Source organism: Podarcis erhardii, assembly GCF_964252035.2.
Source record: "Podarcis erhardii genome assembly, chromosome: 9".
In the NCBI taxonomy this organism is placed as follows: Eukaryota; Metazoa; Chordata; class Lepidosauria; order Squamata; family Lacertidae; genus Podarcis; species Podarcis erhardii.
In genome coordinates this window covers 36,925,435-36,942,699 of record NC_138512.1, presented here as the reverse complement: position 1 = coordinate 36,942,699, position 17,265 = coordinate 36,925,435, and the positions used below count along the sequence as shown (strand labels likewise).

Sequence of the window (17,265 nt, the reverse complement as noted above, 5' to 3'; positions counted from 1 at the left end):
TTAAAGTCTAGCTCTAGACCATATAGAAAGTTTCATCTAATGCAGGCCCAGTGATGCTGAAAAAAGAAATGAGAAGAAATTTGAGCATGCAGCCTAAAGTGGACTGGCCAAAAATATATATAACCTGGCTTGATTCACTTATGAACTTTGTTCAGTTTAGGACCAAAACCTATAGACATACTTCAGACACCACAAATAATTTTATTCAACACCATAATTTGAACAAAGTCTATTTATTTCAATTTCACACAAAACAGAAAGCCTCGTCAGATCTAGTGGTTAGTTTCTCCATTGATCCATCACATCAAGGTGCTTAAGCCTTCAAAAATGACACATAGTATGAGATGTGGAAGCTGAAGTGAAACTATTAGCAGTCTTAATCTGAACACAAGACTTTCTTCAATGACCTCAAACAGTAAGACTACTTCTTCCTATGGCTACGTTTTTTCATGATGCAGTACAGAAGCTAATTCAGGCTACTTGTACTGTAACTTCTTAGGTCAATCAGACATAAAGGTGGTAACCTAATCACCTAAACTTTTAATTACCACCAAAATGGTCAACAAGCCAATTTCACCATTTCATACCCCTGTCTGATTACTAAATAAAGCATGGTTAAAACCTCAAATTTAAAAGGAGAGAGTTAAGCACCTGCCCACTAAACTCAATAGGTCTTGGTTGGACAACACATTATTTTTATTTTAGGAATTGGCATTTGTTGGCATGGGATATGTTTTGCCATACATTCAGCATATAATTCATAATTTAAACGTATTTCTTGGATAAATTTTTTAATCCATATATATACCCCGCAAACACAATCTTCTTTTATTGCATTGACAAATACATACATTAGTTTAGGACAGCTACTATAAAAATAATGTACAGCTTTATAAAAAAAAAAAATCTAGGAACTTGGATTGTACAAACTCAAGATAAAAATATAGTCGTGTTTTAGTATTTCAATTAGATGTAGGTATGCTCTATAAAATTTAAACCACTATTCCCCTATTCTTTTGTCAGTTCTAAAAACAAACGAAAAATACACATGGTTTATATTTTTGATTCCATACAAGAACCTCAAAGTTTATATTTTTGTACATAGTTTGAAAATCATTCTCTCCACAGGGGACGTAAGAATATACAAAGCATCAGGTGCACAATTATAGATTCTCCAGGTCCCTGAATGACAGAAGAACCACTTTACTCTAAGGAAGATGAGCATTGTGGGGAGCAGCAGGTGGAGGTGGTAGTGGAGGTGGTGGTGGTGGTGGCAGAGACAGCAGTGAGAACAATGGGTCGTATGCATTCTGACTACACTCATGAGGCCACCCCCATGGTACAGAAGGGGGAGGAGGTGGAAAATTTGCCTCGTTGTTAACAGTTTCAAATGTTGGGGGAGGAAAAGAATATTGATGTCTCCTCAGGTTCTCCTGCCTCTGCTGCTGGCAATAAGCTGAAGGCTTTGGAAGTTCTGTGAAGCTAGAGTAATGCTGTGGAGATGTCCCATACTGCCTGAAGGAACGTGGGGAAGCAGATGAATGAGGAAATCGACTCCTGGCAAAGGTAGGATTGGGTTCTCTCCCAAAATATCCATGTGAATAATCTGAAGGATATTGTCTTCTGGGCTGATAATGACCTCCGTTCCCATCTGCAGAAAGAAATGAAAAAGCAATTGTGGTATTTTGGTAATTCAGGGTTATCCTGCGAATGTGGTATCATGGGGAACACGGACTGTCCCCTTCCCACCCCGGGCCAAGTTTAAATGTGTTTTCATTTGTTTCAGTCCTTTAAATTTGTAAACTGCCTTGGTTACCTTGCAAGAAAGGCAGCATATAAATTGCAACGAACCAATGAATGTCTGCTGACACCGTGGATTCATTTGGCTAGAAGGGTGTGATAAAAATTCAATAAATATTTCCAGCTTCCGTAGCAGAATAAATGATAATTTCCCCCTGCAACCCCACACTGTTAATCCGTCCAGGATAAAGGCAATATTGACACTGAAACGTTCTCACACGCAAGGACTAAAATTTACAATTATGCTATATTCAGACAGTAATCCATCTAAGAAAGTGGGATTTTGAGCTTTTATACATTAATTTGGTTTGAGGCCCAACATTAAAATTCCGTAATAGCACCTACTTACTGGAATCCTCTGGTTGTGGTCGGCACTTCTTTCTTCTTAGATTCTGAGATTTCTTCTGCTGTTTAGCTGCTCTCTCTTTCTCATCATCACTATAATCTAAAGCCTAGATCAAAATATTTACATAAGAAACTGGAAACTGAGCAGAATATACCATTGGGTTCTTTTTACTGGCTATCAGCAGGCAATAACAGGTTATTTGATGCTCATTCATAAATATGACATTCTGGAATACACTATGAGCACCTTTACTACCATTGGAGTATAGTTGTAGTGGCTGGAGAAACCCAGGCAGATGGGCGGGGTATATATAATAAATTTGTAGTAGTAGTAGTGAAAAATATAGGAAAGGATTATTTACATAGGATTCAAAGTACAAAATGATACAACTAGTTTTGTATCTTTCCTAAATTTACTATTTAGACTAAAGGAGAAGCAATCTGCAACTGGGCCAAGAATCAATTTCACTGCAGAAATACAAAATTAAAGCAGCATGATCTTCATGACATGTTACGGACCATGGGATTCTAACATGCCTTTCACAAACTTAATGAAAAATCTGCCATTGGGAGTTCCCCCAGCTTGATCCTTGAGAATATTATAGGATATGTGGGGAGCTATAGGTGGAGGGGGCAATGACAGAAAATTACTCCTTCATTAAGTCGCTGAAGAAGCAGTTTAGGATCCAAGTCAATTTATCCTCTTTCTGAGGATGAACTAAAACCTTTTAAAGATTGACAAACTACTTTGAAAATCCAGCTTTCAGACTACTGATACGTGGAGCTAAAGAACTCACACCGATTCTCATAAAGAGCTAATGAAGATGCAGACAAGATATATGCAGCGCTATCTCTCATTGTTGTTCAGACAATTAAATGTTAAGATGCTCTCAGGGAAATTCATATTCCGTTGAACGACAGACACTGCTTAAGTGATTTTTCTATGCATATAATATCCCGCAAGAATACTGCTCTTTAAGTAGTAACCACTTACAGACATTAAGGTATAAAATTTGTACACAAAAGGATGTACTTGCCTCGGGTGGTGGTTCTTCATCATTTTTCCATGATGCATCAGATCCTCTCTCTCTGCAAGATGAGACAAAGTGAAAGATCTATATACTGGGCATTATCTCTATACATGAGTTACTGTTACCCTCAAGCAGGAGGAAAGAATAAAAAAACCACAACTCAAATGCTACCTGCAGCGTCAGCCATTCAGAATTTGAACACTCAAAACAGCTTCCACTATAGATATCAATTTCACATAGGAAAACTCACCTGCATGTTATAATGTCTAATTCATCTTATGTGCAAAACCACACATGGCAAAGAAATACATGGAACATTATAGTACACATGCAGTATTGATTCCAGTCTGGGAACATCAGATTTAATTAAAAGTTTGCAAGAACTGTGATTACTAAGACAACATTTGTCCTTTGAGAGTTCTCTTGTCATGGGTGAGAGGAAAAGCTGGAAAACAGGGTGGATAAAAATAAATGATTTTTTTTAAAAAAACTTATTAAACCTCACAATAATTTAATAATTATCTGTCAATGTATTTCTAATAGTATAACCAAATCAGTAATTTTTGATACAACTGTAAAAACTACTCTGAAAATTTATTATTACAAAAGTGAAACCTTCATCTGGTTGTAAATATTAAGATTATACCAGCAAGAATGTGTCTTTCTGTAAAAAAATAATAATTTAAACCAAGTCTTACTGACTAGTGATTTAAATCAAATCCACCCTGCCGGAAAACCAGTGGCAATTTTTCAAATTGCCCACTTCAATTCAATTGTGTACCATATTTGCCAGCAGCATGAGCCAGAAAGCAACAGTTCAAATCTTACCTCTGTGACAAATTTACTAAGTGGCCTTGGGCAAGTCACAGTTCATTCAGCTCCAAGTTCCTATCTTCAGTACTGAAATAGGACTGTCAGTGAGCCCTAATACCACTCTCTAAACAGAAACAGATTTTAACTGAAACTGACAGGGCCTGATCCAGTCCAAGCCCCAGCATAGCAGCTGCAGCAGATGATTTCATCATGGCTCAGAGCCTTACCCTGCCCCTTCTGTCTAACATGCAAGTTACTCAGGAGAGGGAAAGCAGAATGGAGATATAGACGCCCCATATGAGCTTCTCAATACTTGCAGTGATTCATACATGCTTCCTCCACAGATAAAAGGTTAAGACAGATGAAAAAAACAGGACTTCTGGGTGCATGCATGCTGCATTTACTTAATGAGGCCTTCAGTTTAGAGAATAGCCTGTTGCCACAAGTAAGGAGCAAACCCATTTCCACCTGATCTGATGAACATTTTGAATAAGGAACAGGGGTTATCAACAGAGCAACATTTGAAGAAGCTCAGGATAGATGCTTCCTCTATCCCAAACACACCCTTCTGGGAGAGAATATAGCACATGATTTTAACTTCTGTTCAAACTCATTACAATTTTTAATCATGAATCCTAAATCCAAAAGGCTAATTATGCTGAAGGATAGGTTTTGGATCATTTGAAGGCTACATTAAGTCTAGAATTAAAAAGCCTTCTGGGCAATATGAGTTGTGTATTTCCATACCAAATTTATAGCTCAAAATGAGGAAATCTTCAGGAGAACCAAGGTAAGGACCTCAGAAGATACTTATGTCTTTTAAACAGAACATCTGCATATAAGTCTCATATTCATATATCACGAACTGTAAGTATATGGACACTAATGGCTAGCAAAGGTATTGTCTAAGCATTTCGGAATGCATCATCAAGGAGATGAGTTCTAAATCTATTTAGCAAGACTTTCAAGATGCACACATTTACATTACTTACTGTTTTATTTTTTCTGGAAATATATACTGGGTGAAGCTTTCAATGGATGGAGCAAAATATACAGCTTCGTGCATCTTAATACCTTTGGATTCTATACGCTCAGGACTGTTAAACTGTAGCACATAAAAGGGATGTGACACAGGACCAAATACCTCAAAGACCTGCAAGACAAAAAACCAACATTAGACATTCTATAATTTAGCATTCACCAACCTGGTGCCCTCCACATGTTTTGGACTAACTTTCATCAGCCCCAGTCAGCACAGCCATACTGACTTGGGCTAATGATATAGTAGCAATCCAAAACACGTCACAGCTTGGGGAACTGAAGCACCCAATATAAAATACTATGTTGTATCAAACTCAGCTGCTCATAAGGCTTCTGTCAGACGAACAAGGAAGGAAGCAGTTTTCAATGACTCCTCCCCCCCCCCTTCAAATGGTTGAGTGATTTAGGAAGGGTGCAGGGGCTTAAGAAGGGAGAGGGAATCAGTGAAAATTGCTTCTGTCCTGTTCTGCTAATGGCAGTCTTAAAGTAAGACGGACAACACTGCTGAACACAACCCTGTAAGAATTCTCCTCCGGGCCCCATTGATTTTAGGCATGTTTCTTTGAATGCTCAAACAGAAAAGCCAAGTTTATTTGAATGTATGCAAATAAGTGCAACACAAGAGAGAAATAGGCCCTGCAACATACAATCTAAAAAAAAGGAAGAGGCTTTCAATCTATATTTTATCACTAACTGAACCTATGTGACATGGTGAGTCATTTTTTCAAAATCATCTGTTTGAAAGTACAGTTAAGTATCTTCAAGGTTACTGCCTATGTAAGGTAGCTTGATAGTGCCTTTATACTGGCAAAGTATTTCTACCTCTTGAGTTGTTCTTTACTTTAAAAAATGTATTTCCCCAGAAATTCATTAGACATGAATAAAAAATATGTAAAAACACATAATGAGCAGAATGCAAAAAGCCAAAAGGCTTTAGATTAGTGACGGGGAAGCCTTTTGAGTCTGAGGGCCACGTTCCCTTGTGGTTAGCCTTCGGCAGGCCAGGGGTGGGGAGGCCCAAGTGATGGAGTCTGGGGAGAATCCCAAGGTCCAGATGGAGAGTTGCATTGAGCCCCCAGGCCTGAGGTTCCCCATTCCTGCTTTAAAAAATAATATATACAGTACAAGTCATGTGCAATTTGCTCACCTTTCCCATTGAATGCCGATCTTCTTTAAACAGCACCGTATCTTCATTGACTGGAGGTAGCCCTTTCTGTGACTCTATTATTACTAAAAAGAAAATATTATAAAGCTGACAACCTTTTCCAAAAGAAGGTTAAACAGCATTAGTTTAAATCTCATTGCCCTGCTTCTACCTTCATAACCCAAGTTTGAGGAACTACCATATATACTAGAGTATAAGCCGACCCAAATATAAGCAGAGGCACCTAATTTTAGGACAAAAAACTGGGGAAACTTATTGACTCAAGTATAAGCTGGTTCACCACACCACAAACCTGGCAGCAGCGGCAGCGGAGGAGGAAGAACAAGCAGCCCCAAAGGGCTGCTTTCAGGCTGCTCCTTCCTCCTCTGCCACTGCCGACAGCGGTGAAAGAGGAGGAATAACAAGCAGCCCGAAAGGGCTCCTTTCAGGCTGCTCGTCCCTCCGCCGCCACCTCTGCCGCTCACAAGAGCAGGCATAGGAGCCCAGTTGGGAGAGGCACAGCGCAGAGCCTCTTCCAACCTCGGCCTCTGTGCCTGTCCTTGCGAGAGGTGGGCAGTGGCGGAGGGACAAGTGGAGAGAAAGGGCTCCTTTCTCGCCGCTTGTCCTTCTGCTGCCGCCCGCCTCACTCAAGTATAAGCTGAGGGAGGCTTTTTCAGCATAAAAAATACAGTGGTGCCTCGCAAGACGAAAAGAATCTGTTCCACGAGTCTCTTCGTCTAGCAGTTTTTTCGTCTTGCGAAGCAAGCCCCTTGACGGCTTAGCGGATTAGCGCTATTAGCGGCTTAGCGGATAAGCGGCTTAGAAAAAGGGGGGGGAGGGGAAAAAAACGCAGGAACTCGCAAGACATTTTGCGAAGCAAGCCCATAGGAAATTCGTTTTGCGAAGCACCTCCAAAACAGAAAACTCTTTTGTCTAGCGAGTTTTCCGTCTTGCAAGGCATTCGTCTTGCGGGGCACCACTGTATGCTGAAAAACTCAGCTTATACTCGAGTATATACGGTACTTTAAACTACAATATTAATCTATAGCTGCACTGATGAATAAAGTTTGAGCCATGCATCATGTGAAACCAGCATGTGCACTGGGAAAGCAGTGCCCCGTTTGAAGGTATTCACGTGATGAGCTTGTTGTAAGACAGAGTAGCATTCTCAGTACTCACAAGCTCACTGTTTACAATTGCTTATTGCTACAAATCAGAAAGCTCTATTGTTTCTACAGATGGAAATTAGACATCTATCAACTTCTGCTAGAACTATCAGAATGCTACACCTCTCCATTAAGCTTGATATTCACTGGGACGGTATAATTAAAAGACGCAGAGATCAATAGCTTCAAGAAAAGCACTGTGACACTTTGCTGTAGAACTAATAGCAATGTAATGAATTGTGGATATTGTGGATAAACTGTTACCTTTCCTATTATATACTTTCTGACAAGCAGATTTCATGTTTAACATCAAAAGTGCATGAAACTATGTAAAAGAGTGTCAATTTCTAAAGAAGAAAACTACAAAGAAGGCAGGTGATTTGATATCATTTAATAAAAATGTAAATTACTCCCAATTATCCTGCAAAAATCTAATATTCATTGCTGCAGAAACAAGAAAATGCTTCTGCAACACTTATTAACGGAAACTCATTTCCTGGCAAGGAAGTCATCCATTCTGAGACAGTATAATGATCAATTAAATATTCACACTCATCACTCCTTCACAAAAAAACTCCAGAGTACAATTAATGCAGCAGTGACAGTTTGATCCCTACTAGGGCTATAAAGGTGAAGCAATAGAAAAATAAAAAAGTGCACTCTTGTGACATGTTCTGGCTAACACCAGACTACACAGCGTGCAGATCAACAGAAATTAAAGGACCTAACTTAGTCATGCTCATTAACTCAAACAGGTCTACTCTAAATAAAACTTAGTTGAATAGTAGCAACAGTGATCTTGTGAGTGTCAGTTAATGGCTTTGGTCTCTCTCTTCTCAACTCATCAGGTGTGAAAATATATTGTACCACATATAAACTTTTCTTTAAAGGCCTGAAGCTGTAAATCAAAACCTGTAACTTACTGTAATGAGTTGCAAGGCATTTCCCCACTTGTTCACATTATCAAAGTATCTGTCCATATATGTGTTCTGTAATCTATTGGCATCCCATCTTGAAATGGTTCAGATCCATAAGGATCTGTGCCTTTCATCAATATTTTTGTGCTTTGGTGCTGCTGATCTGTGATTTACAGCTTTGCAGTTTATCACTGTAACAGTGGTTTCCAGAGGACCTTGTGTAAAAATAATTAGGGAGGGAGGGAGAGAGGGGACTGAGGTGCAGCAGCCACAGCACTCCCAAAATTTCAAATGTACCCCCCAGGAAGAAAAAAAAAGGTTGGACAAACCCAAGTACAATGACCCATGTTTTGAACAGATGGAACTACTGAGTAGATTTTAACTCAAAAAGAAATACGTCACCTTAAAATGCATATTTTAGTGACTTAATCACAATGGCTTGAGCATCCAATAAGAACGCTCAGTTGTACTAGTCACACTATATTTCTGCATGCGTGTTTTCATACAATCAGGATTACACAGCTATCAGCACAATTTTAGGCTTGATTTAAATTGCTTGCATTTGACAGACTATGATTCATGTTCTGTGTAGAAAATGTGCTTGAAAGACCCTGTCACTTTAAATCCGTTACCTATCTTATTTGCTTTTAGAAAGGTAAGATTTGCAGTGAAAGCCTGTGCATATTTTTTCAGTCTCATGTCCCACTCTGTTCAATGGGGTTCACTTACAGATTCGCAATCTTAGGAGAAATGCAGCGTGCTAGTGTCTGGCCCATACCATTTCAAGCACAAAAAGAGGGGTAACGCTAAGGGGAACCAGAAGGAAGAGCCGCAACATGAGTCAAAATCTATACAAGAATATTACGCTCAATACACTTTTTCTTCTTGAACAGCAAAAATACTCCCCCCCCCCCCATTATGGCAGTTCATTCATACCATGCGGCTTCAAAACAAACATGGCAACAACATGTTTTCAATTAATGTTTTTGTACATTATTTTGGTTTCAGATGCATTTTAAATGCTTTTAAGATGGTTTTGATTATTGTATTCTCTATGTTGTTCATTTCTGTTGGCTCCCACAGGAAGAACAGTACAGAAACATTTTTTTCTTAAAAAAAGAAACCATTTACCTCACATGCATGCCAATAGCTTTGCTTTCTCCGTATTTTAATTTTATGGTATAAACCCAGGCGTTTTTGGAACAGCATTGCTAGACTCATGCAGCCTTCTCTGGCATGGACAATGTTACTTGCCTCTAGGTTTAACTGGAATAAGTAGATTTTTAATTTGTATAATACAATTTAATATATACAGCGTCCTGCCTAAAGATACAGATTTTTGCAGCTAGCTCTGTGGTACTATCGTGTGTCCCTCTTCTCTTCCTCTCCAACTTTAGCTGTAATTCCAGAATTACCACCTTCAAGAGTAAACAAATGCCCACAGAAAGTATGAAAAATATTGCCACCAATATGGAACTGAATCACTATGTGGACTATACCTCAGAATTATCCTTTGCCAATGGAATCTTTGACACTGCAGTGTTTGTGGCGCTATTAAGAAACTTCCAATACTAAAATATCACTACTAACTGAACACCAAGCGCATAAACCACTACCTTTCCCAAAGCTTATTGTCTATTTACTTTCACATATTGTCATTGCTTTCTGTGATACACATTCTACAAAACTTTTTCTTCTTCAGCCTTTAGTCTCACTGCACTGCAGTTTATCGCTGTCCAAGTGGCTCAATTTGTGCCCCCAGACAACCTTCCACATAACACATGTTTTAGCATTGACAACTAGAAGAAAAGTTAGGAATTCTCAAGACAAAATGATCTTATTGGCAAGGGCACCCTGCTGAAACAAGGAGAGAGCCTAGTGAGGAAGAAGGGGCGGCAAAAGAGTCAAAATGAGAATTTGGCGAGGTGTGGGTTAAATAAGAGCCTAGGACTTGCCAATCAGGAGGTCGGTGGTTCAAATCCCCGCGACGGGGTGAGCTCCCGTTGCTCGGTCCCAGCTCCTGCCAACCTAGCAGTTCGAAAGCACGTCAAAGTGCAAGTGGATAAATAGGTACCGCTCCTGCGGGAAGGTAAACAGTGTTTCCGTGTGCTGCTCTGGTTCGCCAGAAGCGGCTTAGTCATGCTGGCCACATGACCCGGAAGCTGTACGCCGGCTCCCTTGGCCAATAAAGCGAAATGAGCGCCGCAACCCCAGAGTCGGCCACGGCTGGACCTAATGGTCAGGGGTCCCTTTACCTTTAGGTTTTAGTTCTATGTGATGCAATAATAGTCACAGAGATGAGAGGTGTAAGGCAGAAGAGACCTACTACACATTTTGGAGGGACAAAGGAAGCATAAGAAAAAGTTGCATTTTGATGGTAGCCTGAGAGAGAGCGGGGCAGGATGCACAGTTGCATGCACGAAATGAAGGAAATACAGGTTTTGGGTAGATGTGCATGAAGCCAGGGGGTGAAACAAAAAGTACACATCCTAGAGCTTCTGACTATCCCTTGACACTAAACTACAGTGGTGCCTCGCAAGATGAACACCTCGCAAGACGGAAAACCCACTAGACGAAAGGGTTTTCTGTTTTGGAGGTGCTTCGCAAAACGAATTTCCCTATGGGCTTGCTTTGCAAGACGAAAATGTCTTGCGAGTTCCTGCGGGGTTTTTTCCTTTTTTTCCCCCTTTTCCTAAGCCCTAAGCCGCTTATCAGCTGATCCGCTAAAAGCCGCTAAACCGCTAATAGCGCTAATCCGCTAAGCTGTCAATGGGCTTGCTTCGCAAGACGAAAAAACCGCTATACGAAGAGCCTCGCGGAACGGATTAATTTCGTCTTGCGAGGCACCACTGTATACTATACACTTGGCATCTACACACTTAGGAATATGGTATCATATTATAACTTATTCTTATATCCTGCCTTTCCTCCAAAAGGAACCCCTCTGTCAAAACATTAAGCTTCTCAATACACTATGAACTATAAAGGAGAACAATTATTGAAAAAGCATGCACACACATAAACATTTCGCTTACCTAGGTGCTCAATGATGCTGGAAACTTTTCCAAAAGGCATAAGTTCAACCGATTCAGGCAGAATTATGGTAAAATCTTCAACAGGAAGTGGCTCCTGCTGGATAATTTTAAGAATTTATTTTCATAATAAAATATTAATCCTACTGCTGCCCACCCTAGATAATCTCTTTGTAGCTGTCTGGCCGAGGGTCAATTTATAACTGCAGACCTAAAATCCACAATTAGTTAACCTTGTTATTATTCATTAAATTTATATACCACCCTCCATCCAAGGATCACAGGGGAGTTTATGTATAAAAACACAAAAACACATAACATAATAGCAAACAAAACAATGCTCCTCCTTTACCATTGGGGCCCAGTATTCAAGGGCAGCCTAATTCCTTATATCCCTGCCCTATCACTGAGATTTCCAGGAGTCACTGTTAAGTGTTCCCCATGGCTCAGAGGTACAGACCATATCCACCAAGAGCTTCTCCCTAATGAGTGCCTACTGCAGTCATTTTTACTGAAGTTTTACTGAAGTTTATAGTTGCTGTGTTGAGGGTTTTTTTAAAAAAAGAGGAGCAAAAACAGACACTGTACATGAAGAGAAAGACAAACATTAACAAAACAATACTTATTATTATTAACTTGTTTTCTTGATTTTACAGTTTTAATTTTGGAGGTATTGTATCTTAGAAAACTGCTTAGCAACTACTGCAGCCATGCAGTTTATAAATTGTTCAAATATATACAATAATAAACAGTACACTTGTTCTGGCACTTGCTAACTTTAAGTTTGGACCAGAAAAACAAGTGATAGGGAAAGATGATAAAGTGGGACTCCAAAGCATCCCTTGCAATGCTTTAACAGACAAAGGAGGAGGGCCCCTTTGCTCTGAGCACTTTCTATAACAACATCTAATTCTGCCCTATAAAAGCACTACAGATAAGATTCTCAGATAAACCATCCAACTACAGGTAGATGAGGATAGTCTATAAATCAACATACTTACTTCACTTAATTCGCCCTTCTTTCTATTAGGGCAAGAGTTACTTTCAGTCTTAGACTGCTGATCATCATCTTCAGACAGCATTGGAAGACAGGAAGAAGAGGAGACAGAAGATGAACTGTCTGTAGATGAACTGTCTGTATCACTGCACGAAAGTTAAATTTTATTTTTATTCTTCAGCATATCTCCTGCCACATTCTATTTACAGAAAAATCTTAAAAGAAGAAATTGTTGTTCATATAATAGCAAAAGAAGCCTATGGGCTGCATCCAACCATGTCACTCAACTTATGGTAAGGCTTCAATCAGCAGAATAGGGGAAAGTAATTTCCAGTGATTTCCCTCTCTTGCTTGGAAACTGCCCCCCCCCCACCTGGTCAGAAGGATTCCCCAACCCTCTGGAGCACATTTTGGGAAGGAAGCGATGGAATCCTTCCTATCAGCTGAGAAACACCACTGGACACAACTCTTGATTGGTAAGTGCTGTTATGATCACAAAATTTCGCAGAAGCCTAAACTCTGGTTCACTTGGTAGCCTGCCATCAAGGCATGAATGAGATGCAAATCTGAGCTTTAGGGGGACTCTACAGAATGAGCTACAGAGGAAGGAGCAGGAAAGGGGGCAGGACTGGAAAGGGACTAAACAATTGTTTGCTGAGCCTCTCCCAGCAAAAGGCTCTTAGAGAGCCCACAATTTATTCGGACTCTGGCCAGTACCAATGTTCTTCCCCACAAGAACAGACATTTAAAAAGTTCAAAAGCATAATACAGTTGAGCTGAGAACTATGCTGGTCCTCCAAAAGATATTTTGCAATTTCTACCTGAATCTAAACTCAAGTGTAAACATGTGAATAAATCATATTTCTTAAAGCAATGACAGCCTCCACTGTTGTCTTCAATTCTCCCAAGAAGCATAGGCTCTGGTTGAGGACCAAGACCCCTGGAACCCTCTGCACAGCTCAGCAGCGATTTCGCATGGCCTGCAACAATACATTTCTAACTTTCATGGCAGCAAGGATGTATTTCACCGGCTTGTTGATGCCTGCACAAAATTTCCATAGGCAGCAGGTTGGCAGAGACCCAGTATTCCCAGTGCCAGAACTACAATGCTTTGCAAGCCCTTAGTGCCACTTTCTTACTTGGGAGTATTGTGCTAAACAAACAAACAAAATCCAAGTATTGTTAATTCTCATCACAAATATGCCGATAGAATTTAGCTTTTGCAGTATATTAATATTCCAACTTTTTAACAGCACACATAGCTCTGGTCATGACAAGACTAGGTCTGTTCAAGCATTCAGGTACCTACAACCTGAATTTACTTATTTATTTACTTATTTATGGAGACGCAGGTGGCACTGTGAGTTAAACCACAGAGCCTAGGACTTGCTGATCAGAGGGTTGGCGGTTCGAATCCCCGCAACGGGGTGAGCTCCCATTTTTGGGTCCCTGCTCCTGCCAACCTAGCAGTTCGAAAACATGTCAAAGTGCAAGTAGATAAATAGGTACTGCTCCGGCGGGAAGGTAAACGGCGTTTCCGTGTGCTGCTCTGGTTCACCAGAAGCGGCTTAGTCATGCTGGCCACATGACCTGGAAGCTGTCTGCGGGCAAACGCCGGCTCCCTCGGCCAATAAAGCGAGATGAGCGCCGCAACCCCCGAGTCGGCCACGACTGCACCTTTACTTATTTACTGGATTTTTAGAAGATATTTTTCTCCAAAGAGCTCAAAGTGGTGTACATGGTTTGCCCTCTCCTCATTTAATCCCCATAAGAACAGTGTGAAGCAGGTTAGCCTGAGAGGAAGTGGATAGGCCAAGGCCGCCCAGTGAGCTTAATGGGCCAAGTGGGCTTTGGTCTCCAATGTCCTGGTCAGACACTGTAACCACTAAACCACACTGGTGTAGCATTGAAAAATAGGCCCAATATATATGCATACATCTGGTTCTGTTACTTATCACTTAACTAGCAGTTTCCTAGGTTTCCCATAGGCAACCGTGATAAGGAATGCTAGGCTATACAGGCCACTGGCCTGATCCAGCAGACTATGTTCTTATCAATATGTCTGGACATAAACAAGTTTATTGCAAGAGCTAGTTAAAATATTTGGCATTTTTAAGTGTTGGTAGTCTGCTCCATCATTTTTAACTACTTCGAACTCCGTTTAGATTTGTTTTAATATTAACTTACATCACTCCTGCCGCATACTGCCCTAGCATATGTAAGGACAGACGTCAGTTTTAAAATATGTTAAGGAAGAAAAATCTCGTGCTTTTTATAGAGGTGGTACCAACCAAAAGTGGAAGGTAGCACAAAATAAAACAGACTCTATAGAGGAGCACGCGACTTTTTTTCCTGCTACACAACCGGCAACCCATCACTGCCGAAGCACAGCCAGGCAAGGTCCTTTTCCAGCGTCTAACTTTCCCCAAGTGCTTTTCTCCAGTCTCGCGGCCATTGAAAGGTGACGCGCAGCTAGGTGGCAAGCCGAGCAGTACAAATACCCGCTTTCCTCTCCTACTTCCCCGGGAAGTTCGAAAAGGCAAGATTCCGGCCGGGCGGGTTTCCTGCCATGCTTTGCGGAACGACCCACCTGTCGGAATCCGAGGAGGAGCCGCCGCCTTCTATCGCCGACGAGTCCTGCTCGATCCCCAGCGGCGCCGGCCTCGATTCCTCCGCGACACCCATCCCTACATCTTGGAGGTCGCCGTTCAAATCCGGAAAGCTTCTCAAGTCGGGCGGCGGCGGCTTCTCCTCCCTTCTCTCGCCGGGGAGGGGCCTCTCGTCTGCCGGTGCAGCGGGTGCCTCGGGGTCGCGGCGAGGTCCCCCGCCCGGCTCGCCTCCTTCTCCGGCGTTGAAACTGAGCCGCGGGCCGCCGACGGAGGACGACGACGAGCCATTTCCCAGCGGAGGCGGCTCCCCTTCCGCCGCGCCGGACGGCTGCAGCAGGCCCGGACAAGGGCCGGGCTGCGGGGCTCCTCCTTCCGCGCCGCCTCCACGAGGGCCGGCCGCCTCGGAGGCCTCCGTGGCTCCCTTCTCTCCCTTCTTCACGGCAAGGGCCAGCGGGCAGGTCCCGGCCGAGCTCCCCTCGGCACCGCCAGCCACGCTCAGCTGCTGCAGCCGCTGCGTCACTCGGCAGCCCGCGAGGCCGGAGTCGCGCGAAGCCGGGAGCTCCTCCATCTGCGCGCCTTCTTTCCGCGCGTAATTACGCACAGCTGCCCTGGCAACAACGGCGGGAGCTGCAGCGCGCGCGCCGGATACGCTGCTTCCGGCCTCGTTCGTTCTCCGCTTGGGAGGAAGAGCTTCGCGCATGCGGGGACCTGGGGACTCCAGTGTGTGCGCAGGCGCCTTTTGCCTAAATACGTAACAGGCGAGCAGTTAGAATGATGGTAACGTTGAAGTCCAGCCCGCTTCAATCGTTCGCCCAACGTGGGGCTTCAGCACACAATCCTGAGTCTCATGCTCTACCGACTGAGCTAACCCAGGAATAGTAAAGTTGCCCTAGAGCCCCATAAGAAAACGACTGAAAAACCTTCATCAGGCCAACAAAATGTCACAAAGTAGTGTGCCATCTTTGTGGTGGTGGTAGTGAAGGCGAAACTTTTCTTAGACCAGCTGAAACGTCTGTGCAACCTTTTGACTTCTCTCAGGAGGGTTCAGCCTAGATGGCACACCCGAGTCCGTGGCTTCACCATCAGCCACATAGAATAGTAGAGTTGGAAAGGGATTACAAGGGTCATCTACTCCAACCCCCTGCAATGCAGGATTTTTTTTGTCCAGCATGGGGCTCGAACCCATGACATTGAGGTTATGAGTCCCATGCTTTACAGCAGAGCTTTCCAAACTTTACATGTTGGTGACACACTTTTTAGACATGCATCATTTCGCCACACAGTAATACAGCTTTACTGGCAAACCAGAGGTTAAATGAACACCTTTCCAGCCCCAGGAGGAGCATGGGGAGAGTTCATGCAGCACATCTACACAGTGCAGCCAACACACCAACACTTCAGCACACACAGTTGGTAAAGCTCTGCTTTAAGGTTTGAGCTATCCACCCTCTGTGTGAATCAGGATTCTCTCTGGCCACCCCCCCTGGCTGGGTGTGTGAGAGTGTGACCACACTGGCTTTGTTTCACACTCTCCTTGAGTGCTGCTGCATGGCTGGAATGTGTGCTTGAACTCGGATATTGTCTCTTGCTTGCCTAGATAGAAGGGTGTCTGTGTGTACGTGTGTCTGTAGAAACTAGCCTACTATACAAAGGTAGAATTTACATTTGTTCCTTTACCCACTTTCGCCTCTTGCCCACCCACCATTGTCCAGATAGCAATGTAGCCCTCAGTCTGAAAAAAATCCCCCCAGTTCTTGCTTTATTATCTTGCCTGACACTTTTTTTATTATAAATTTATATTTATTTGCATTCATACATCTAAGCTGCATTTCTGCCCATTGAAGTTGCTAATACAGTGGTACCTCGAGTTAAGTACTTAATTTGTTCCGGAGATCCGTTCTTAACCTGAAACTGTTCTTAACCTGAAGCACCACTTTAGCTAATGGGGCCTCCTGCTGCTGCCGCGCCACCGCCACACAATTTCTGTTCTCATCCTGAAGCAAAGTTCTTAACCTGAAGCACTATTTCTGGGTTAGCAGAGTCTGTAACCTGAAGCGTATGTAACCTGAAGCATATGTAACCTGAGGTACCACTGTAAAAGTAACCATGAATAAAAATGCATCATAAAAGAGAATAAACCTGCAGTCACAATTAGCAGAAAACCAGTATTTCAAACAAAAATGAAAAAGAAACCTGGAACCAATCAAAGGCCTGGTGAGATAAAACAACAGTCTTTAACAGTACATCAGAAGGCATTTAGTATGAGGAACCTAGGAGAATGCAGGAGCAGGGATTTTCACAAAATTGTAATAATAATCTTGTTCTTATTAACAGTAACATTTAACTGGTAATTAACTGATGCTGGGGATA

At 42.2% G+C, this 17,265-nt stretch overlaps 1 protein-coding gene across 1 annotated transcript; it reads right to left on the bottom strand.

Moving 5' to 3' along the window:
- Positions 1-217: 217 nt before the first annotated feature.
- Positions 218-15,595, bottom strand: NAF1 (nuclear assembly factor 1 ribonucleoprotein; the record flags this gene model as incomplete). Its single annotated transcript, XM_081875344.1, is given in 10 exon segments — positions 218-1,651; positions 2,150-2,252; positions 3,183-3,234; positions 4,982-5,142; positions 6,178-6,260; positions 11,293-11,389; positions 12,291-12,432; positions 14,877-15,533; positions 15,535-15,577; positions 15,580-15,595. Coding segments are annotated over 10 exon segments (1,797 nt in total). The 3' UTR covers positions 218-1,208.
- Positions 15,596-17,265: the final 1,670 nt, after the last annotated feature.